Below are 25,046 nucleotides of genomic sequence, written 5' to 3'. Positions count from 1 at the left end.
ATTAGTTTTAATATGTAGCATCCACCAGAGGGCAGCACACATTCACGTCTATCTGTGGAACTGAGAGCTTACAGTACCATTTATTAAGACATGAGATTCAGAGCCTAAATACAGCATGTGTCATCAACCACTAACACTGTTAGTCTAAAGCGAACAGATGCAATTCTAATGCCAAAGAGTCACAGAAAACTCCCAAATTTCTGTAAAAGAATCAAAATGTTATTTATTTTAACGTGTTTAGTATACATGTTGCATGTGAAAATAATAAACTAAGCAGCCAACAAATGTCTAGCCAAATAAAAGAATGAACAAAAAGTCAAAAGGCTTCTAGTGCACCTTAAGGAAAAAGAAGTCAAAAGGTACTTATCAAACATTTGCATTTCTAGCATTTAACATCACATTTATCTGCAAACTAAAATCCTAATATCTTGCGCTGTAAATTAGAAAGTTCAAAGATATAGTTGATACAACATTACTGCACAATTGCTAACATTCAGTAGACAGTTTAACAAGTCTAAACCCCGTTGTCAGCTTCGAAGTTCGTACAAACTCCTTTATCTATCAGTGCGCAACAGATTAACTGTTTTACAAAACCGAGAAAGAAACATTTCTAGTAATGCTGGAAGAAGTTCATCGACCCTGCTGCTGTAGAAGCTTCCCAAAAATAAGCGAGTCAAAAATGTACCACAGAAACAGAGCAGAGCAACTAAGACGACCTGGAGGCTAACTACAGCTGCCATCTCGGAAAGTCCAGAACGTTAGAAAGAATCAAACAAAGGCGATACGCTATACTAATAAAAATCCTGCACTTGATCACTCTGCCTCTTATTAGCAAAGCTGAGAATACAAAAGAAATTGCAACTTTAGTCAACTTTTGCCCCAAAATGGCAAAAGTGTTTCTTTGTGCTGCTGGAGACAATAAATCCTCAGTGAATCCTCACCACATGTAATAACTGCGCGTGGTGTCAACAGGAGAGGGTTTTCCCTCTGTGCTGCCATCTTTGTCCTTTTCACCGTCAGCCTCCCATAAGTTAATGAGTGGAGGGTAGAGCTCGTTAAGTGGAATGGAGGATGTCTTCAGCATGTATTTCTTCAAGGAGTGGTGGTAATTTTTCCTCTTCCATCTTCGGGCCATGTAGATGCCCACAGTGGCCAGACTGAGGAAGAGCAACATGGTTGACATGACAGCTAGCACAGCTGCGCTTGGGTGCTGGTCTGTCAGGTCCAGGGCAAAGGTAGCGCTACGTGTTGTCACATTAACACAAGACTTGTGTGTCTGCAGGTGGATGTTGGAGACAGTGAGGCATACCTCGTATTCGGTGGCAGGTTGAAGGTGCGTGAGGTTGTACTCGTGGACATCTACAGGGACACGGGCTGTGTAGGTGATGTGTGGATTGTCAATCTTCATGGTGGCCGAAGCCCACTTCAGGTTCGAGGACATGACATTAGAGTTGACTTTCCAGGACACCAAGATGGAGTGTGACTCCGTCTGCTTGACATAAATCTTCATCACCTGAGCGCTGTCGAGCAGGGTTCCATTTATGCGGATGGTGGCGACCCGTGTGTCGGCCCCTTCAGTGTTCTGGGCCACGCAGGTGTAACGACCAGAATCTTGCACCTGCACGTGAGAAAGCCGCAGGGTGCCCTCGCTGCTCAAGTGATAGCGCTCTGACACAGTGTCCATTGTGATTTTGTTTCCAAGAGGAGTCACCCAGTATATATCTGGATTTGGTTCAGCCATTGCCCGGCAATCCAGGCTCACGCTCATGCCCAGCTCTAGATTCAAGTGGCTAGGAAAGGTTTCATGGGATATAAGGGGAAGACACTGCTCCGTTGACTCCAGCAGTCTGAACTCTCTGACCCGTTGACCTCTAAACTCTGGTGGGGAGGTGCACAGCATAGTCAAGGGCTCCATGAAGCGCACCGTGGTCCTGTTGGAACTCATCCACTGTATGACACAATCACACCGCAATGGGTTGCTGTGGAGACTGATCTCCCGCAGATTTGGCAACACATCCACAGTTTGCTTGTAAAGGGCAGTAAGAGCATTATTATTAAGCATCAGACTCTCAAGGGATGGCATATCCCTGAAAGCAAACCTGTGGATATAAGACAGCTTCGGGTTGTTGGTTGCCTCTAGTTTAGTCAGTTCTGGGAGGTTGTCCATAGCATAACGGTCAATAGACACTAACTCCATCATGTTGTTGATGCCCAGCTCCTTCAGACGTAGCATGTTTCTGAAGTCTCCTTCTTGAATTTTCTGGACTGGATTCTTGTTTAAATCCAAGAATTTGAGATTGGGAACTTTCTGAAGGGCCAGTTGGGGGATACTGACCAATTTGTTGTCATAGAAAGAAATGCTCTCCAAATTATCTAAACCTACAAATGCATCGGGTGGAACATCAGTGAGATCCATTCCAGCCAGAACCAGACTTCTCAGCCTTACTAGGGGCTTGAAGTTCATGTCTAGGAGGCCAATAACTGGATTCTCCCCAATCATGAGAATCTCAAGATTGGGTGTTTCTTCAAACCAGTGGCTGTCTATGACATGGAGCCTGTTGGAGTTAAGGTGGAGGCGCAGCAGACTGTGCAGTCCTGCAAATGCTCGAGGGGAGATGGAGCTTATCTGGTTGTGGTTGATGTAGAGCTCCTGAAGGTTGGAGAGGTTTTGCAGGCAGTGGTCTGGCAGCTGCGTGATCTGGTTCTCCTCTAGATGCAGGGTGGTCAGGTGGTTCATGCTTGTGAGGCCGACAGCTTCCACAGTGCTAAAGTTGTTTTGGGATAAATCTAGCTCCGTCAAGTTAAACAGTACCTCCAGCTCTCCGCTGGTACGAGATATGGCGTTGCTTTGGAGCAGTAACACTTGGGTATCCACTGACAGGTTGGTAGGGATGTGTGTTAGCCTTAAATCATTGCAATCCACTGTAGTTGCCTCCTTGTAGGTTGACTGAGGGGTGAACCAAGGGCGGATCTCGCAAACACACAAATGAGGGCAATCTTTGCCGTGTGCCGGTGACAGAAAGCAAAGAAGCAATCCTATGCACAACCAGATTAGAGGAGGCCAAGGCTGACAGCTGAGCGCCATGTTGTCTCCTCTCCCTGCTCACAAAAGGCTTAAATGAGAGGCAGCGTTTGGGAGGAGGATAGAAGGGTACGGTTAATAAGCATTAGTCTCCTTTGTAGCTAGCTGCTGTAGGTTGAGAATGGTGATTTCTAACCAAGAGGACGGAGTGTGCAAAAGACAGGCAGGACAGGCATTAGATCCAAACTTCAACTTGAGGTTTTGACCTGAAAAAGAAAAAGAGTAAGGCAGCTGTTAAGGGATATAAGTAACTGGGAAAAAAATTGAAAAACGGCATGACAGAGTGAAGTGAGAAGGTAATGAGTTCATTATTAATTTCAAGATGATGAAAAAAATGAGACACGTCACATTTCCATAGCAGCACCTCACAGATGTTTAGGGATATTTAAAATGATGTGTCTAACAGGGCAGAAAGAATCTGTCAAATTCATGTGGTTCCCCTTGAGTCACATAGGAATTTATCATCATTTTAAATTGCAGCTTACACATCCAGACATAACTGATAATAAGCAGAAAGTGTGTTTAATTAATTCGAGATCTTGAAATGAACTTCAGCTGAAACAAGTCATCCCAAAGGACTGCTTGAAATTCGCTCTTGAGCGAGGCACTCTTTATTTACATGTAAAGCTTTAGTGTTACAGCAATGAAATCACAAGGCATTGCAACGTATTTAAAATCTTGCTCCTCCTTTACTAAAATTGCCATCTTACCCAAGCAGGTTAACTAACAGGGAGAAAGAGGCAACATTTTTAGACTGAGCACTACACTTTTCAGCACGTAGGATGATAGGTTTGTTTTTGCTTGTGCCTCCTTGATGTATCTGTCTCCTTGGAGATTATGAAAATGTTTTCTCTCGCTCTCTCTCTGGTTTGGTTAGATTATCTGCATACCAGCTTAGTTTCAGTTATCCTCTTCAACGAGCGAGCAGGGTAGGAGCAGCCGGCAACTCTGGCTGTGAGCCCATTACACAACAAGCTTAATATACTGGGAGTGAGTGCTCTTCACTGTTAATCACTCACTGCTTATGATAAAGACCCATGGTAGGCAGTCACAAAAAAAGTTTGAGCTGTGGGCCCACTGTATAACTGTGCACGTCCAGGTTTGTTGAGATTAAGATGAGCTGACTGACATCCTGAGCCGCCAGCGAATTTTTAAGATTTTATGCTTTTTTTTGCTTTTGTTCTACAGTCTGATGTCACCCAGTCTGACAAATATTACTAAGAATGACCGGCACAGACTCGACTTTCACAAGCAATATGAGTGTTGAGAATGAGGAACTGCTGTCAGTTTCTTTGAACAAATAAAAAGAATTCCTCTAAACTGTTACAAACTAGAAAAATAACATTCTTCTTTTAGCTAGTTTTGCACGTGCAGACACTGTATCTTGTCTGTATGTGAGGTTGTGTTTGTGTCTATGTGTCGGTACGCTTCCTAAACAACTGAAAGGAAATCTCCATTTATTCCTATAATAGAAGACAGAGAAATGGGAAAGCAAAAGAGGCTCTTGGCTTTCTTTCACTAAAACAAACAACTGCAGTTTCAGCTTCCAGTATGACTAACACTAACGCTTGTTTTGATCCTCACATACTGAGGTTGAGTTTGTGCATGCGTGTGTGTGCGTGCGAGATGGGTAACATTTATTTCAGATCGTAAGTAGCAGGTTCCTCAGATATTAACATAAAATAGATACAGATTGTTTTCCCTCACCTTTCATATGATGTCTGTTCACGCTTTGCGATGTGTTGACAGATTCTCGCTGTTTTTCCCTTAACATCGCATACACCATAATGTAAAAACTGCTTGACAGATACAGAATAAAAGCCTGTGCCATGTCGAGAAATAAGTTGTTTCTAGAAATTGAAATGCAGCAGAGGAGAGGAACTGCACATACAAAAAAAAGGCTTTCAACAATTTCAGTCAAATAGAGGAAATATACCACAGAAAGTTTAAGCATTAAAGCTTCAGCGCTCACCCCTGTTTCTCAAAGAATTCATATGCTACCTTGGATCAGGTGGCTGATCTCTGCAGTGACCTGGTCACACACTATCCGATCTAATGATTCTCTCAGTGTGACTAAAGTGTGGCAGCAGGAACGTGTGCCTACTATTCATAGATCCTTATTAGAAAACTCTGAACATGTGGCTTCTCCTTCTGCTTTTAATCATCCATCATTTAAATAATCCAGTCATATGTTCTTCATTTTAATTACTTGCCTATAAATATATGTAGAAATCTCCTCGATAACACATTTATCTGTCCTCTCTCTCTTGCTCCATGTGTTGCGTTGCTCGGGTATTAAATTGGAGAAGACAGGAGGAGTGATGTTTGTTTTCATGCTGAGGCCATAAAACTCAGACACCTGCCACTAGGTTTCTGGCAGCCTGGCAACACTGTGGGAGTCAGCATCCGGTCCCCACCTATGTCTTGCTGTGCGTACGTGTTGACCTTATTGACCCTGGGAAGTTTTGTTGGGCACATATGCTCTTTTTCACTGGTAGTTTGCTTCATAATGATTGCAGTACACAAATTTACACGTACACTCTCTCCGCTCAACCCACACACACACGTATTGTTGGCCACGGACCAGTTCTGCTGAAGTGATTGGAATGGCTTCCCACCTGTTTATAACATCGAGCCTTTGCTGGTCCAGTGCTAAGCCATGCAGCCTGCTGCTCTGACCCCCTGCTCACTGCTACTCTTGCTAACGTGTTTGAAGGATAACACAAATCTATGTGCATCGCTTTTTTTTGCATACATTGTGTCAGAGTGTTATGGCCTTTAATGCACATTCTTACAGTTTTCTACACAGCTTGTGTGTTCTGTGCAGTCTTATAGACAGCTTCTGTAACTGAGAAGCTCCACATACAACTTCCTCATGATAACTATATATTCTGTAGTTGGCAACACACTTCAGTCTCACAATTTAAACTGCAACAGAGGACTTGTAAAGTCCTACCAGATCATATCAACAAGAGGGTGGGTGGTGGACAACTTTATGAACTCTTGTTTTCACTGCTCTCAGGGATGCAGCAGAGATTCGGTTTGAGATATAATATAATACACTCACTGCCACAGCAGGGCTGCACCTGTTGGGTACGAGCACCTTTATGCTGAAAATCTATTGCTAATCGCTCGGCTGTGGCAGCAGAGAGCACAGATATTGTATGAAACATATTTCTTCTTACATTTGGATCTACACTTTCCCACAAAATACATTTTTCGTCCCATAGCAACATATCCCTCGACACATACCCGTCCTTGCCTATTCTTATTTGACTTGCTGATTTTTACATGCATGCATACTGAGAACACTAGAAGGAGGAAGAAAAATCCTTCAGTAGCTCGGCATTATCCAGCTGACTGTCTAAACTGAAGGCTCAGGCTGAGGGGATTTACTCTCACAGCACACCCAGTAGTTATAAGGTTTTAATCCAAGTTCACAGTAAACATAGAAAATGTGTCAACATCCATCTGCAATTGCTGCACGGAATCTACAATTGGTCTGCACTTGGTTCAGCTGAACCTTCAGAGGTTCATTGGCTCTGATGGTCCGAAGCATGACAGCAGGATGTAACTGCGGCACATAACAAAGTTTGTCTGTTCCATGTTAAGGCTCCATAAATCTATTTATAAGACATTTTCTTTGGACAATACAAGTGGCGAGATAATGAGAGCCCCTGAAGGAAAACAGACCTGCAATCAGATGCAGGATCATTTCTCTTTAGATCTGCGGCGTGCAAGTCTTTATGGGTGGACCTGGTAGTCGTTGTTTTCAATCACAAACAGTAAAGAGGTGATTTGAAAACACTTTGATTGAATAAAAATCATGACACTTGTGTTGTTTTATGAGTAATTTCAGTTCATTTGATTTTACGCCTTCTAAGAATTGCCGCTAATATTATATTTCACCATATGCCCCTGGCACAGCCAGGAGGGACCTCACTTGATAGCGCACCACATCATTTTTCACAGGCGGCAATTCTTTCACCCATCTGTTTCTGGGGCCCGTTTCACTGGGTGCAAAATGTGAGCAGTGTTTCTGTATCAGCAGCCACACAACAGGCTCACAGACATGCCATCACCATGGCAACGGCTATGCCACCGGCATTTGTTCCATAACCAAAGATATGAGAAGACAGCTATTAGTGCCATCAGGCAGCGAATGAAATATGCCAGTAAAAACTTGGGCTGGTGCAATAGAAACCCACTGGTATGATTAAACAGCCAACCATATGTGCAAGGAAAACACTGCCCTTGCAGAGGAACCAATAGATAAAACTATACTTTGCACATGCATCACCATACAATATATTATAATAAGACACTTATTCATTTACTAATGCTTCGAGTTTGCCATGACAAACAGCATCAATCCAGGGCTGTAATGTGGCACTGAAACCTAAGCAATGCCGCCTGATGTTTTCTTCATGTCCTCACTGTGCTGGCCTGCCTGAGAGACATCCTGTTTCTGCTCCATTAGTATGCAAGTGTCTCACTTCACATCACAGAGGGCTTTGGTGCAGCTGCTGATTGCAGAGGTGTAGCTGAGAGGGATGCATGTCCAACCAGTCAGGAAAAAGACAGAGCGCAAAGAGAGAGAAGGTGGAGAGCTCGAAGACTACAGGAGGAGCTGAAAACACCACAGGACTCAAGGAGCAATGACAAAATCTAATAGTATGTATGGAATCACGGAAAAGTACGCTGCATGATTTCTTCAGAATCCACTGAAGGTTAAAAGTTGCAGAGCAGCAAATTGTCTCTGTATTTCCATTTACCGCAAATCCATACAGGAGGCTTATTTCCCTGTGGAACAGAGATGGATCTTGACACAATTTTTCTTCTTTGGCTTTATTTTTTTTTTTTCTGTCCCTTTTTTTTGTCCACACTCTCAATCTCCACCTCAGCTCTCCTTAAAGTTGCAGCGTGTGTGAAAAGCCAATATGTTGTCATTGGAGTATCGATTAATCATAGTGACATGCCAAGGTCTCTAATCTCTGGGGAATCCCTATTTGGAAAGACTCAGAGGTCAAGGGAAATTAACTTTCTCTGTTTAAATTGACCTACTGCACAGAGCAAAGAAATTGTGCCAATATTAATTCTTTTGAGTGGATTTTTAGGAAATGTGCTCCTTTATTATGTGTGAGTTTACATGTGGGAAGGGACAGTGAAGACTGCATGTGTACAATAAAAATGTTGTGAATGAATGTGGTTTGCATCGAATGGACAATAAGTCTTTCTTATTTTTACCTACATTTTCAGTGTTTTAGTTTGTTTTTAATGACATACTTAATCTTTAAATTGACAGAGCATCATATTTTATTTTAAAAAGGCTTTTTTAAAGTACTATGTAGAGTGTGAAAAAACATATACTGATAATAAAATAAAATAAAAACACTCATTCAGTCACAACAAAACGACAAGACCTTTTAATGGCTCATTGCGTTCTCATGTTTGAATTCACATCACACTCTCAAAGGAATAAGGTCAAGCTGTTGACACCCGTAACTCCCCTCCACCACTGTGGGAACTGCAGCTCCAGAACATGCTGCAGCGGTAGCCCTATGGCGCACAATGGCGCACAGACACACCAAGTCGTGTCTTTGTGTCACACTCCCTGTTACCAGCTGAGGAGATACGTCACTGTGCATTGTTGATGCTAAGATTCGGGTGGGGGGTGGGGGGGTCCACAGCTTTCATATCACTGGCTCGTTGGGCGACTACACAAAGTTGTGTGCTTGCATTTGCTGGAAGATTGGCAGTGTGCAAATCATGCACAATCTTTTTGTCTGTGTAAACAAGATGACAAAACTCAACCAGACGTTTGTAATAAACAGTTAGGATCCTCAACCCTTGGTGCCGCATTAGTGATCTCAGTAACAGGTGCTCTGTAATGCAGCAGCTGAAACAACAGAGCCAACTTGACAAAGGTGACCTGAACAATGCAGACCCCCTCTGCTTTCTTTTTAGTAGAAACACAGGGTTGTCTGTCTCCTTTCCTCTCCTTGTCATAATTTCAGACACTTCCTAAGGATTCATTTCCTCACCCTTATTTGGCATGCACACACACACACACACACACACACACACACACACACATATATATATATATATATATATATATATATATATATATATATATATATGTGTGTGTGTGTGTGTGTGTGTGTGTGTGTGTGTGTGTGTGTGTAGAGAGAGAGAGAGAGAGGTGAATACTCCTCAGCTGCCCCAGTGCACTCAGCACTGCACCGGGAAAGTATGTGTAAATGTTACACTACATTGTTAGTTCAACCAACTACAGTGGAGAGTCTGCAATACTGCGCGTTTAACAACATCCATGTAGAGATGTATTTAGATCTTTTATGGAGAAAACTATAACAATTAAAACAGAAATAATTTCACTTAAAGCCATTTTTAACACCAGGTTTGGTTCATGTTTTCTTTGTTTTCCTGCGTCCTATCGTCACACATTGATGATTGTCTAGACTTGGAACGGCTCATAATGAAGATATGCCCTGTAGAGACTGACTGCAGAGCGCAATCTCCTCGGAAAAACACAGCAAAAAAAGCATTTTATTGATAAGACTGACTGAGCACACACCGCAGAATGATAACGTCCAAACATCGATAAACCTTATTATTATTATTATTATTATTATTATTATTATTATTATTATTATTATTATTATTATTGAATAATCTATATTTCCGTTTGTTCGGGCAATCAAATCAGTCTTGTCTCTTAACGAGAATCCATTATTGTCACATTGGATCTTTGTTGAACAGTGCAGCTCTCAAATCTTTTTAAGAACTGCAAAATGATGACTTCATCTGTATCGTTCTGAAACGGATTAAAATATTAATGCCGTCATACAAGTCAGAAATTAAGAAAATCGCCTGAGCTGTTCTACGGGCATGCACCCAAAAACATCAGCACATGCATAAAATAAACAGGCGTTTTGCTCTCACCTACGAAGCGCCGAATCCTCCGTACCAAAGAATGCTGCAGGCTACTGTATGTGACCCACGCAGCATCCGCCACTCCAGGAAGATGACTGAGCGACGCAAACTATGTTTTCGAATACAGATGTGAACCCGAACGAAGAGATTTTGTAGCAAAGCACCCCGTACCCCGGCTTTTCGCTCCCCTTCTACTCCAACTGGTGTTTGAAACAACGGCGACAGGCGATACTTCAGCAGTGAAAAGCAGCAGCGCGCAGCTTCCAGAGAGCAGCTGCCCTGTGCAGGTCAGCTGGACAGAAAAGCCTCTGACACCGACTCTGGTGCCCAAACAAGCAGCCTCACCATCTGTTCTGTCATCACAACCATGGGAACGAAAATCCCACCCTACCGGCCGTAAACTGCGATGCGCGGATTATGTTGTGATTGAATCTCAGGCTGAGGAAACAATGACATGTGACTACACTGAGACTATTTAGATGTTTTCTTTTTAGATTATTAGTGTTATTGTTGAGCGCTTAAACATTGTGCGTATTTTCACTCTTCGGGTAAACCTTACTGAAATGTAGTTATCACCAGTGAAAAAAATGTGTGAACGTGTTTGGTAGAAAATCTTTTGTCTGCCACGAGCTCGGAGTTAATAATTCATAATAATTATGAATTGAAATGGACTTTAAAGTGGATCTAGTCACCCCACTTCTTCCCCCATTTCCCTAGCTCTCTCTTCCATGTGCGTGCGCGCGCGCGCGCACACACACACACACAGACTCGGAAGTTTAATGACTAACATTGAATTTCTGGACTTTTACCATCTTTACACACTGGACCTTACCCACTGGTTTGTCAAGACTAACTGGTGGAACATAGAGTCACTGCGGGTATGGATGACCCGGAGAAAAACATGAAGAGAAGCTAGGTTCAGTGATATAATGATAATGTAATTTTTTATTATAATTGAATTGTTAATGATTTTTGGCTGCTGGGTGTGAACTTTTTGGCTTGTGGAGCTTCTGAAGTTTAAGAATCACTCAACTTGAACATTACCAGAACCCTTTGACCAGATCTTCAGCATTAAATTAAACTGTTTGCATCATAGGGATTTTCTTTTATCCACATACAGAAGGTGAGTCCCCACACTGACGTGGAAACAGATTTAGGCATAAGGCAAGTAATACGCAAACTCTTCACACAAACACAGGAGTCCATTTTGGGAATTTAAGAAAGATACATATTTCCTACACAACTGTCACTTCTTTGGATTCATTCTTGCTCCTCCTCCGCCTCCGCCTCCTCCCTCCTTTTCTTGCGGGAGCCGTGAAAATGACACTGTTTCATCACTTTCTGTTTGAGCTGCAAGTCTGGGCACTGCCTGTCAGGTACTTCATCCAAACTACGGCTACGGAGAACAGATGTTATCATCAATGTGTGCAAGAATGTGTGCAAGGATGTCATGTGCAGGTTTTGCTCATTTACAAAAGAATTAAAGAGATAATTGCAGATATATGTATATACATTGTCAGCACAAAGACACTTTTGCCATTTTATTGGTTTTTATCAAAGCTTTTATAGATTCTCCATTCCACATTAGTAGACCAAGTTTGGATTTGCGTACCACTGATGAAATACTGCAGTGTTCAACCATTTCACATGGTTATGATGGACTGTTGATAGAAAGACGCGAACAATTAAAAGAAAATGCAAACAAGTATTTTGTTTCAGCTTGATTTACCCTGTCAATGGATTATGAACTGTTGACCCCAGGAAACAGATGACTCTTCAGATACATACATTAATTTAATACTGAGCAGATCCCAAAGAAAACCTCAGTGGTAGTGGAAGTTAATATGATGGCGTCCTTCTTGTGACATCCACATAGTAGGCATTTTAGGTTATTCTTTTTGTTTTGTTGTTGGAATCTTGAATCTTTTTTGAGGAGAAAGAACCAGTCCATTCACCATTTCGATTTGTCACCCCCTAACCCTTTAAATCAGGGGTTCTAAACATTCTCCTCAGACCCCCTCACATTGTAATGGAGCCCTTTTTGAGTTGCATCCATCAACAACAACAAAAAGAAAGGTTTATGCATTTCACTTTGTTGATGGAAACCCAACAGACTAACTCCTGTTCTGCACAGGATACAATATAATATTGTATATGTCAACATGCTGATGTCAGAAAACTAAAGGGGAGAAAGTGCATCACGAGATTTTTATTTTTTTTACCACCCTGATCTCGAGAATTAGGCAGCATTAACTAAGAAATTAACCTTATTTTCTTTCACTTCTGTAGGCTAGCAGTCAGTTTTCCTGCAGAAGTAAACATAAAATGAATGAATTCAATTATAGGTCATATTTTAGTCTAAAATCAAATAGAACATGTCAGCAATAATGACTAATTTTGCATAATTTATTTTGGATGCACAGGAAAGAGAGCAGAAAAAGAGAAAAGCGAGCAGGCTGACGAGGAAACAGCTGCATCCTCTGAATCTCAGATGATGTTCTAGTTTGGATTTACATTTTGAATTATTCTGTATTCCGTGCAGGTACAAATGTACAATGTTTTTTTTTCTTATATTTGCCTATTTGCAGAATCCATCTGGAACTTTTTCTACGTCCTTTGTGATGTATAAAACTCGCTACTGCTCACATTGTGCTACCCCCACTGAGAGCTCAAAGTTGATTCAGCAGTCAGTGCGTGCGCAGGTTGCAACCAGCAAATCATAATTTCCCACCATTAACCTGCAGTGCTTGTGGTGTGGTTGCTCTGGCAACAACTCCCTCCCAGGAATGGCGATGCAGCATATCCACCGGTTTATTAGATCTCCGATCACACAGCTCCCTCCACATGACCATCTGGGAAAAACAGTCGCAAAGAAACATGTGCCCCTTGTTTTACCTTTCACAGGTCTTCTCGTGATTTTGCTGCACTGCACTCTGCTGAAGAGACGATAAGATGTCATTTTTCTTGTCAGTGCTTGTTTGGGGTCATAGATGGGTGGACTATAAAAGGCAGAAATGATCAGATGAATGCTGAAATAAAATGCATGCTGAGAAGTAGATGGAGACACACACAGACATGATAATGCCTCCTTTTTTTATCCAGAAGCGTTTGCTTGAGCTCACCCACGGTTTATTTGGAACACATAAAATAATATTTATTGGAGCACCAGATCCCAAGGGAGTTTTATTTGAAGAGATTTTTTTTTAACTGAGCTTTACTGATGTTATTATTAACAGTCTCGTGCAGTTTTCAGATGGAACCAGAGCAGATGCGGCTTGCCTCTGAACATTTAACACATTTACAGCCTTGATGTGACATTATGCCATAATTACACCATCCTTGGTACCATCACCACCTTCTGCCAAACTGCAGCAAACACTTCTAAGGAACAGCAGATGCCCATTCCACCAACGCTAATAAACGGACACTTACACGTGTGAAGTTGTGAGCACATATACACTCACTAGCCTCTTTATTGGGAACACCTGTTTAGCTGCTCTTTACTACAAATACATTAGCCAATCACTTGGGAGTGAGCCAGTGCATTGAAGCGTGCAGACATGGTCAAGACAACCTGCTGAGGTTGGGGAATGAAAGGTGATTTAATAAGGCTACAGTTCACATGGTCTCACTAAAACTGGAAATAGAAAACTAGAAAAACATTGTCTGGTCTCAATTTCTGCTGCTAAGGTTAAATATCATGAAAGCATGAATTCATTATGCCTTACATGAAAGGTTTTAAGCTGCTGGTGGTGAAATGGTGTAGCAGATTTTTTCATGGCACACTTTGGGCTCCTTAGCACTATATGACTATCACAAACACCACAGCCTACCTCAGTGTTGATGCTGACCACAGTGTGCAATCTTCTGATGGCTGCTTCCACCAGAATAACGCACCATGTGATAAAGCTTTGTTAATCTCAAACTGGTTTCTTAAACATGGAGTTCCCTGCACTCAACTTACATCCACAGTCACCATATTTGATTCCAATAGAGCGTGATTGGGATGTGGTGGAATGAGAGATTCTCATCATGGATGAGACCAGAAATTTGGAGCAAAATCTCTGAGGAAAGTTTCCAAAACTTAGATTAGTCTTTGCCAATAAGATTTAAAACAGTTCTAAAAGCAAAACAGGATCCATCCCAATATAATGGCAAGATGTAAGTAATGAAGTGGCCGGTGTGTGTATACATGACAAATACAGACAATTTCCAGAGGTGTGTTTTTATTTCTGTTTAGTTTCTCTGTGACTAAATAACTAGGAAGTTAGATTTTGGTGCAAATGGCGCAGTTGAAATGATTATTATTCACTTCCTTGAATAGTGCTTGGGTCTTGGCCTAGTTGTGAGTTTTGTAATTTTCTAACTTTATAATAATCTAGACTTGGGATGGGCAGAGAAACAGAAACATCTTACAATACTGCATGTTGAAATTCAACAAAAACTAGCACAACTAGCCTCAGAAAATCCCCCCTCAGCTGAATCAGCTCCTTTCAGTATCAACGTAGATTGAACATTTTAAGCTTCACTGCATTTATTGCAGGGTTTTCACATTTTATACCAACAGTGTACAGGTGCTGTGTTTTCTGTAACTTTCAGCTGGCTCTGTTATATTATACCAAACCATAGACTATAATACTAATGATCATTGTTTTGGGGATATCAGCAATATCACTCCCACAACTACAGCTACAGCCCAGAGTCTTAACTTAACCTAGCTCAACTATCTTTCCAAAAAAATAGCAAATAATTAGCCAGAAAAAAACATAACCAAATCAATCACCCCTACACCTCTTTACCCACAAATTATGACAATTTGTCCATATCACATAGGTTGTTTTTTTTTTTTTAGGGGATTCCCAAAAAGCAGTTGGCACATGCTAATTAGTGAACTTTAAAGGTGCTGACAGGATGGAGCCAGACTGGCTTTAAGGTAAGCTAAATCTCAGATATTACAAGGATATTGTTCTTGTATCTGTATCTTGTGACTGTAATGAGTGAAGTATTTTATTACATTCTTTGAAATTCTCAAGTCACTTAGAGTCCACTCAAATAAACACACAAAAGTACGTTCTTATGCACCCGCAGATAAAGGTAAACTGTGCCTACAAACCTGAACTATTTAACAAAAAAATGTGAGTGATAGTTATATGAGAGAGGAGAGTTAATATTTGATAATCTTTAACCATACTGTTAAACATGCTGTTTAGAAATGCAGGGCAGAGTGATACCACTGACTTTGTATGTCCGGCTCCACTGCTGAGACTCAAGGTGAATTTGTGTGAAATGTCTCATCGGAATTGGTCTTAATAGCCACAGAGGTGATGAGGTCCTGACTTCTGTTACACATGTCACTTTGCATTAGTGTCCACATTAGGGCCTTCTACTCTGCAACCAATCAGAGCCACTTAAAAACAAAATCAACAGATCCCTTTCTAATTGCTCCTTAGCAAAGCAATTTAGCAGAGGCTCTTGGGAACTGACTTTCATTTGAGTTTGTCAAACGCAGGCCCTGCTTGATTTGTTTTGGCCCAATCCAAAATTAAAATAGTTTCTGAAGCATTTGTAGTGTGTGTGTGTTTGTGTGTGTGTGTGTGTGTGTGTATAAAGTAGCCGTGTGTACTCTTTTACGTTTTGCTTTTCTTTTTGCAAAAATAAATTAATAACACTAATTGCCCCTGGGTGTACTGTGGTGAAAAAGTATAGTAGAATAATAGCGTCTCGTTAATCAGTTGTATTTATCCATCTTTCTCATGTCCTCTCTCAGACAAATGAGAATATTAAAAGCAATTTGGCTCTTTTCTGTTCATTCCTGCAACAATAACAACTCGTTAAAAATTCAATCACACGTGGCACGAGTAGGATTTTACATCACTGATGTCTTGCAAAGCAGGAGGAAAAAAATGTTTTGACAGCCCCAAGTCGAAGGATGAGGTTTTTTGTTTCATTTTATTTTTTTTTAACTTCCAATTTCACAGATACAGCTGGGGACCCACAAAAGAAAAACGCTGTCAAGTTCAAATATTCCGAATGAATCAAACTCTATTCTATTCATGCCATTTCAAAGTAAACATGCCTTATGTGTCATCATCAAGAGGTAATTTTGAGTATGTTGCGATCAGGGAAACCAGAATACTTCAGTTTGTGTCCAAATAAGTTATTATTTATTTTATCGGTTACTAATGGAATAATTTTACTATTGTATGAAGCGGAGTAATCTTTTTTTTTGGCTCAGTTTTTATCCTAGAGACATATTTGTGCATTTAAGTGATATCACTGCTGATCTTTGACTCAGATATTGCAAGACTTACTGGACAGACTGGCATGATATATGATGTATTCTGGCTTTGATCATCCCTGTAACAGCAATTCACTGAGGTTATGAAATATCACATCATCAGTTTGATAGTAGCTGCAAGATGGTTCTCCTCCAGAAATCAATAAACTACTAAAAGAGCGTCTTCATCGAGAAAAAAACAATAAAATGTATGCATACTTTACCTGATGAATACATACCTGCAAAATTAATGTGATTCACCCAAGCTTCAATTTGTGCCTGGAGTTAATTTGCATATATTTTCATGCTAACATGCCAAAGTGGTTGGTGAACTGCATGGTAAACAAGCTTTTTAGCTGCAATATATCAGCATGATAGCATTATCATTATGAGCAAATTAGCATGCTACATTCAGCATTTTGTTCAGACCTCTCTAGCAGGGTGCAGGCCAGCCTCACAGGGCTTCTAACACTGCTGCAGACCCTTAAAAGGCTTTTGTAGCATTGCTTTAAGCTTAACTCATCCCTCAGAATAGAAATACACAGTATGCTTAAGCAGTCATTGGTATAATGCTTTATATTACACGCTTTTGTGTAAGCATAGATCCACCTGAGTAAGCACAGCGCTGTTTAAAAGCATGCTACTCAGGATTCTGCATTGTGTGTACGTGTATTATTAGAGCAGGAAATTTTGCTTCTCAGCTCTTTTTACGTTCATACTGAGAAAAAGAGAAATCTGTCTCTCCCCATCCTCCATCCTTATCCCTCCTTGTACCCCCTCCCTCGCCTGTGCCAGCTGAACAAAGACAACTGTTCTTTGTTTGCTTCATGCTCCGTCTGAGCTTGAAGTCAGAATGTGTCTTTTTTTTTTCTTTTTTACTGATGCTTGTGGCAGAGATAGAAGTACTGCTAATGTGTGCGTCTATGGGCAGCAGATATGCAGAGAAAAAAATAATCCAGAAGAAAACACTAAGCTTTGTGCCCACCAGGTTTCTGTTTGGAGTATTTTCAATAGAGGCAGCTGAAGCAGCTGTTTTTGTGAAAGCACTTTACCCGGCACCTTTTCTCGTTCAAAACACTCCACCTTTTTGTTCAGCTGCTCTCCGTGCTTGAGCTGAAAAATATCTTACAAAGAAACATTGCACTTTTGCTGTCAAGAGGATCAGATGATCTCAGAGATCAAAGCACTTCATCCCTGAAGCATCCCAGTGCATTTTTGCAAGGAAAAGAAAAGTGTCCAGAAAGCAACAAGGATTTGGGTTGAGGGAAAGGGCAAGTTGGCCCACTTAGGAAGAAGGAAGGTGAATAAAAATGTAGTGAAGTGATTAGGGCCAGAAGAGGATTTGCATTAGGAGAAGTCAAGGGAGTGATGGATTTAAATATATATATGCCCCACTCAATTTTCTCTATATGGTAGGACTGGTGTGCGCTGGGGAGGGGCGGTGAAGTGATTCTCCAGTCTGTGTTATTGGGTAAGTGGGGGGGTAGAGGGTGGCCTCTTTAACCAGTCTGCTTCCTCATGGAATATCTCTTTGTCTTTATTTTTTATAATTCCTCTTCTTGTCTTGAGAGCCCTGATTGCCTTTTCATGCTGGTTTATATTACTAGTCATTAGCACTGTGCCAGGAAGAAAAGAACGTGCATGTCACAATTAATTATTTCCATAGCATGATGAGAAAGTATGCATAATTAATCGCCATGTTCATAATGCAGATGTCAGTTTGTGTGGTCTGTGAAAATTTTGTATAATGTGCAAAATTCTCAGTTAGAGGGTAAATCCTTTGGACTGCTAAAGTCTCTCAGTGAATGGGATAATTTAGCTCCATTTCCTGGCTGACTGATATCAATAGATTGAGAGTTAAAGAGCGTGAAGAGAGTGGGTGGCTATTAGCCCTTATAAATCATGCTGATTCTAGAACGAAAGCGCCAGTGCTTCAGAGGAGTAGTGAGTGGGTGGAGGGTGTCAAGGACAGGAAAACTTCAGAGAATGTACCTTAAAGAGTCTTTAACAGAATGACCAAATCACGCATAGACCGCATGCTGCAGTAAGGAAATTCACACTCGGGCACTAGTCAAGCTATTAATTTGCTAAAGACTATCAGACTGCCCTCAGCTGCTGCTATTGCGCGTGCTATACACACAGATGACTCAAAAACAAATTATGCCCGTAGTTATATTTTAGTGTAAAAATACAACCCACACAAAATGTAAATACACACCAGGTCCAGTGTCCTCTCAGGCAATGTTGATACAGCACGCACGAATCACCATCTGCAGGTTATCCAAGAACAGCCTGCAGCACACCATCAGCTCTGGGACTAATTGTAGCTGCAGGATTCAGTGCAGTAATTGGAACAGATTTGGGATTTCTTTTAAGAGCTTTATTTGATTAAATCACAGCAGTGAAGCAGTGTTTCAGCTAGCCAGCCTCATTACATTTGAATAACACTACTCCATGTAAACAGTGGGGCCCTACCTCTAACTTTGTCATTCAGTTTTTCAGTAGCTGACTCCTAAGTGGCAAACTTTCACACATTACTGAAGCAATTCTTTGCAAAAACACTCTTAGGCATGGCATAGCACAGAGTGCAGTTTCTTCTGTAAATTATTAAGAAGCCATAAGAGAAAGAGAGGCACATTGTACAATATGCTATGTTCTCCCATTGCTCAGTGGAAATATTTCTTTCTTTTTTTTTGCCTTTTGGTCCTTTCTTCTGCAAATTCTGACACAAACCTTATTGTGAGATAGAGTCTCATATCAGCTTGTGGGTGATATCATTTAATCTTCATTTGCAGAGTAAAATGGACCTTCAGCAGGAGCCACTATACTTGTTTTGGGCACTTTGTATAACAGTCACTAAATAGCTTTCCTGCTATGATCCTGTGACAGTCAGTCTTTCTCCAGACAGACAGAAGCACACATAATGATCAAGTATTCAGAGCTGTGATGACCTTTTATCTGATCCTCCATCCTCTTTGGCACACCCCTTATGCACATCATCCTGTCTCCCACTGCACTTGTTAAATCCAGACAAACATGAAATTTAAATATTAACAGGCTCCTTCAGACAAAAAGTGACACACACTCTGGGGCTGTTGTACAGACAGTGGAACTGTCAGTACTAGATTGAAATCATCTGAGTGAAAGTACATCTGTACACCAACCATGGCTAAAATGTTGCCATTTCATTATCAAGTCGTACACGAAGGTTAACTTTTAAAGTCTTGGAGTGAAAAAAAAAGGTGGATGCAAACCTTGTTATCTGAAAAAAAAGAATCTGTTTTTATATAAATTATTGTTTAATATTCTCCTTTTTGTCTTACATTAAAGGACTCATTAGAACATTGAGGGCCTCGACGAGCAGAAGCTTACATTAACTAGCAGTGGTGACTGTTGCTGAGCAACTCCATGACCAGTTACAGATGGACGACTAAGAGTAGAAAAGCTTAATAAGAAGAAAAACACATTGCTAAATTTTTCTTCAGCCCCTGCAACTGAGAAATGTTGAGTTTATAGTGTGATTACATTACGGCGCTATCACCAACCTCAGGCTATAGCTGGGGATATATTTTTCCATTTGACCCAGAGCCAAAGGCAATATAGTCATGCCACAAGCCCTCTTAAGATCACTGCATGACTCCCACAGTTCCAGTGTCTACCAGTGGCATCCACCTTCCATCATGAAAATAAGGTGGTGTGTTCAAGCATGTATTTCCCCAGTGAGAGTACCAGAGAGTATGGTTCCATTTGGTATTTAAATGGGTCAAAATGTGGTGATTTATTCATGCCCTGAGTCTTTAGTGAAATTCAGCCTGACAGGCAAGCTTCAGGCTTACCCTCTCTGTGCATAACACTTGCAGTCACCCTTTCTTAAGATAAATGTGTGTAAAATATATTTACACTATAGTCATTCAGGGTACTTATATATTCCTGTATCTAACAAAACTACAAATAGTAGAATTCCAGCTACAACTCAATAAAGTCATACAACAACAACAAAAAAGATTAATTCAGGGCCCTTTTAACTCTGTTTATTCACAAATTAATAAAGTAATGGTTCATACATAGTCAGGAAAGCAAGGGTGATTTTCAGATGAAAAACAGGATTTACTGCAGTAAATTTAGATGAAATAAAACTTACTCTCCATGAGCAGTGTTTCTTTGCATCAAGGAATATTATGCTTTACTCTGAAAGGTTGGGTTAAAACACAAACTGTATGTACATACCCATATGGAAAAGAAATAGTAAAAACAACAAAGACTTGCATAAGATGGCCTACTTCATATAGTATATTTACATGCAAATTTTCCTTATAAAACAGTGCCTGACAACATGCTAAATGCTTAGCTAGCTATACAACAGCTTCATAGTTTTAAAGCTATTCAAACTGCAGCTTGCTTTTGCTCTTGCTGCATGTTTTCTTTTTGGCACTCCAGGTGATATTATTGCACATTGATGTGATTCTCCAGGGGAGGACTGAAACATCAATTCAGGCCTGAAACTTGACTTCCACCTAGGGCTCTCTCTTTGCCCCGTGAACCTGTGTGTTTATTCAAGACATTCATGACATCAGATGTCCTTTCATGATTATCAAGACCAAAGAAATCACATATGAATGGCATTATTGGATGTCTAGTATAGGAATTTTGGGAAAAGGTGATTATTAACTCCCAAAATATGCAAGGAGGAAGGTGGAAAGAGAGTCTGCACCCATGACCAAAAGGTCAGTTATACAAGGCTGAAATTTGTCCATGTTTGTCTGATGAAAGATATCCAGAATACAAATGCAAAAGATTTCAAACTAACCAATCTGCTTGAACGCTGAGTTTTCAAGGTATGCTGATGGTATAGCTGCACCTTCAAAAACTCACTAAGAATATAATAATCATAGCCCATCCTAATAAACATGATCTTTATATTCAGGTATCAAGTATTAAAAGAACTGAACAATGACTGAAACTGTACCCAGGCTACAAAAATATAAAAAGGCTTAGTGTATTTGTTAGGTTGGTGTTTCTGACTGGCGTGTTTTCTAGCTAGTAGTTATTTTTAAACATTTAGCTCCATCTCATTTTTTATGCTCTTCATCTTTCCTTTGATTATCCATCAGACCTCAGTATGGCTTTGGATGACAAGTATACTGTTAGACAACATGTTATTCGAGAGACTGAACTCTGAGGAGCACTAGACAATAAAGAATTAAAGAAAGACTCACTGAGCCCAACCCCATCAAACCTAGCGCAAAAAAAATGATACATGTAAACACAGCTGTTCTGATGCCACCTGGGCTAGTGTGACTTTTAGTTCCTCTACACAAGCTTTCAGACACTGTTCACTGATGTAAAAAGCATCCAGACACTCCCTCTGAAATCTTTAGACCTGTGCTTCTGCTTTCATTGACTCCAGGTCACCTGTATCAGTGAGCAAAACAAAAGAATAGGCCCACTGTTGGCTACAGTCAAACATGAAAAAAAAAAAAAATTCTCGAGACAAACATATGTGATGACAGACAATAAGACACAGAGCAGCATTGTGTTTTGTTTTGTTTTTCCACTCTTGGGGGCTGTAAGTGAAGGAAAGAGAGAAAGGCGAGCAGAATGACAGCGAGAAGTTGACCCATGAGTCGCCTCCAGTGAAAGGCCCACAAAGACCCACACACAGTATCAGAAACAGGATGAGATTTTTATCAAGGTCACTAGACAGGGAGCTGTATTCCATTACTCAGACATTTATAGCCTGTAGATGAGTCTTTTTTTTTTTCAGGAAAAATGTAATATTAAAGTATAATTTTGTGCATAAAGTGTCAGACTTCCAACTTTAAATTATATAGATTTCTGTTGGATGGACATCATTACACTCTAATGATGTTGTATCAATAAGGATATCTTTTGAAAATTGTTTTAAGGGCTTATTTTTGGCCTTTTTGTCTTTCTGTTACTTACTTTATTTAGATAGCTAATGTTTAAAGCAGAGAAAAGTTACAGGAAACATGGGAAATAAAGTAAGCAAGGCAAAAAAATCCCTGACTGGACCTAAGCTAAGTCAAGTCCGTGCCTAAGGCCACAAAGACAGGCCGGGAGAGAAGACATCATAAGTAAGGCAATGCAATGAACAACCAGATGCTTGAACAAAATCAAAACTGACAAAACTGCACAGCAAATGTTGAAAACAAATAAAGCAAAACACAGTTTAGAATCTGACAGTGCAATAACTACAGAGGAAACTGAATGGCTTATGGGCCCATGTGGAATAATAGCTTACATTTTTTTAAAGCAATGCTAAACTAGCAGAGGATTAGTTATATGTTTCAGTAATGGAAGCTTTGGGTGTTTTTCCTGTTTCACTTTAGTCTAATCCACCTGCAGATGCTAGGGGATAAAGTGGAACCCAACAAGTATTGACGCTGCTTTTTAGGCCTGCAACGTCCACAGTAATTACACTAATGCGGCACCCTCTCAGCAGGCTCATTTGTTTGGTTTCCATAGAGCTTACCAGATGGTCCCCTAAGTCCTGTGTTCTTCCATATTCATGAGATGAAGTTTGACCCTGTCACCTTAAGGGCTGACCTCTAACCTGGACTCTTGAGGACATCAATGGGATATGGAAGAGGGTTGGCACATCAACACCCACCCGCAGTCCCAGGGGTGAGTGGCCGACCCCGCTGACTGTAGGCAATGGATATGCGTGAATACCAGTTTGAGCCCAAGCTAGGCGAGCCTTTACATGGTTTCCCAGGCTTTGATGGGATGTCACATCTACAAGGGAACATCTGTCCCATCCACACGGAGCCCTATAGGGGTGGAGGAGGCTTGATATGCAGACAAAGTCACGGAAAGCAGACTAATGATGTCAGACCGAGCCATCCATGTACAAAAGTGTGCCATTGAACTCCTTGCAGGATGTTTTCGTGATCACGAACAAACCAAATCATCATGGGAATAAAGATAGCAACTGCAAATCGGTGACCTTCAAGACCGATCAACACAGTATGTGACCACTTGCCACTTTATCTATATAACCATGAGTTTGCGCTGCCTTTTTCCTTCCTTTCTATTTTAAAGGAAGCCATTACAAGGTGTTTTGTGCTAAGGAAACTGCTTATTAAGAAAAGAACAAAGTGAGACTGTGGAGATAATCAAAATTCCATCGGGATGAGGGCTGAGTCACCAAATGACACAGCATGATTTCTTCCTGTCTCTGTACAATTACAGAGCAGATTCACAAGGAAAATTTTTCAATTTCATATATTTTAAACTCTTCTTCCTCTGAGCAAGCTGAGAAGGGTGACATGTCCAGTATAATTTGAATTGTGTCATTTCAATTACAGTTCTCCCATTGTTCCCGCAGCTTTACGAACGTGTTCGGTTTTTGAGTACCTCTTTAAGCTGTCACTTTTGAAATCTTCTCACTGTGGTGTTTGCAATAAAGAGACTGAAACAACAAGATATGTGAATGTGAAATATTTTATTAGCTCAACGCTTCAGTCAGATGAAAACACTTTCAATGTGAGATGCAGAGTGAAATGAAAGTGTAGCAGTTACAGAAGCATTTTATTACGTATTCAATAACGTTCCGATGCTAAGTGATATGATTAGATGAGCGCGTGCGATGGTAATGTTTGCTTTTTTTTCTTCTTTAGTTGCTACGACGACAAAAATATCAGCATGGTGGCTCTTTATTACTGATCTTATCTGGGCCTATTCGGCCACAGTAGTTTACAGGAGCTGTGTGACTGCGTGGTGGAGATGAGCCAGAGTGAAGATAACACTGCACATCCATCTGACTAATTGGCTCTACAGTGCAGACAGAGGAAAAAACTCTGATTTATGGGGCCTGAGGATGCAGTTTCTCCCTTTTAAAGTATCTGTCCTTCTCTATCAGCTTGCATTAAAGTTTAAATTCAGAGCCCATTTACCAATTAAAAAAATGTAATCCATGATCTCATTTACGGCATTCTGTGCGCTCCTCCTGTTTAATATACACCCCGTGATAGAGCCATCTATCTCACGCTAATTGTGGGCATTTTGTATTTTCTGTGTGCATTGTAAAGCAGAAGAGCAATAAAAATGTGTAACCCCGGGCGACACCACCTCTGGCAGGCTAAAAGCCTTCAGAGGGGGTTTGTACAAAAGAAGATTCAACCATATAAGCCGATTATGTTCCCCCAGAGATGATCATGTAACATTTTATTTTGGGTAGCCACAAATTATTCGCCTATTATGTGCACAATGGCTTCTAATTAGCTATTCACTCATAATTTGTGGACTATCTCTTTCTATGGCGAGATTCTCTATAGGGTTTAACAGGGACATTGGTGGTTTTAGTGGCGCTTTCACAGAAATGGTGCCCCTAGGGTAATGTCACACACAGTGCTGACATAGTATGTCGTGGCACAGGAAAGACAGCCCCGTCTAGGCTTGTCCCACTGCACTGACACCATGGATACAGTACATGTCACCATTTCCAACATCACACTTGTCACATGATTCCTGCCACTGTTGATACGTCCTTCTCATGACAGCAACAGAGACTGCAGGAAAAGAAAGCTTGACACCAGTAGCTCAAAGTTGACACTCCGGATATCTGACCTTAGCTGAGTTTAGTGAGCTTCACTGTTCGCTGCGTATTGTGACATACTAGAGAAGAAGACAACATAAAGGGGAATTTATTCAGCGCATTATTATTTAGAGAAATAACACTTATTTTCCTTTTTATGCAGAAAACATGAT

General features: G+C 40.7%; 1 protein-coding gene across 1 annotated transcript; it reads right to left on the bottom strand.

Moving 5' to 3' along the window:
* Window positions 1–10: 10 nt before the first annotated feature.
* LOC102799670 (leucine-rich repeat neuronal protein 1-like) lies at window positions 11–10,440 on the bottom strand. Its single transcript, XM_006808795.3, has 2 exons — window positions 10,049–10,440; window positions 11–3,288 (listed from the first exon to the last, which is right to left on the bottom strand). Exon 2 carries the CDS (start codon window positions 3,083–3,085, stop codon window positions 938–940), a length of 2,148 nt encoding a protein of 715 aa, XP_006808858.1. The 5' UTR covers window positions 3,086–3,288; window positions 10,049–10,440; the 3' UTR covers window positions 11–937.
* Between the last annotated feature and the right edge of the window lie 14,606 nt (window positions 10,441–25,046).

The sequence above is a fragment of the Neolamprologus brichardi genome, chromosome 5 (assembly GCF_056152115.1).
Source record: "Neolamprologus brichardi isolate AB-2024 chromosome 5, ASM5615211v1, whole genome shotgun sequence".
Lineage (NCBI taxonomy): Eukaryota > Metazoa > Chordata > Actinopteri > Cichliformes > Cichlidae > Neolamprologus > Neolamprologus brichardi.
The sequence above is the reverse complement of the archived record's forward strand: the minus strand, read 5'-3'. Positions and strand labels throughout refer to the sequence as shown.

Bases quoted from the DNA above. Each gene is read 5' to 3' on its own strand.
- LOC102799670 (XM_006808795.3), bottom strand. From the start codon at position 3,085: ATGGCGCTCAGCTGTCAGCCTTGGCCTCCTCTAATCTGGTTGTGCATA.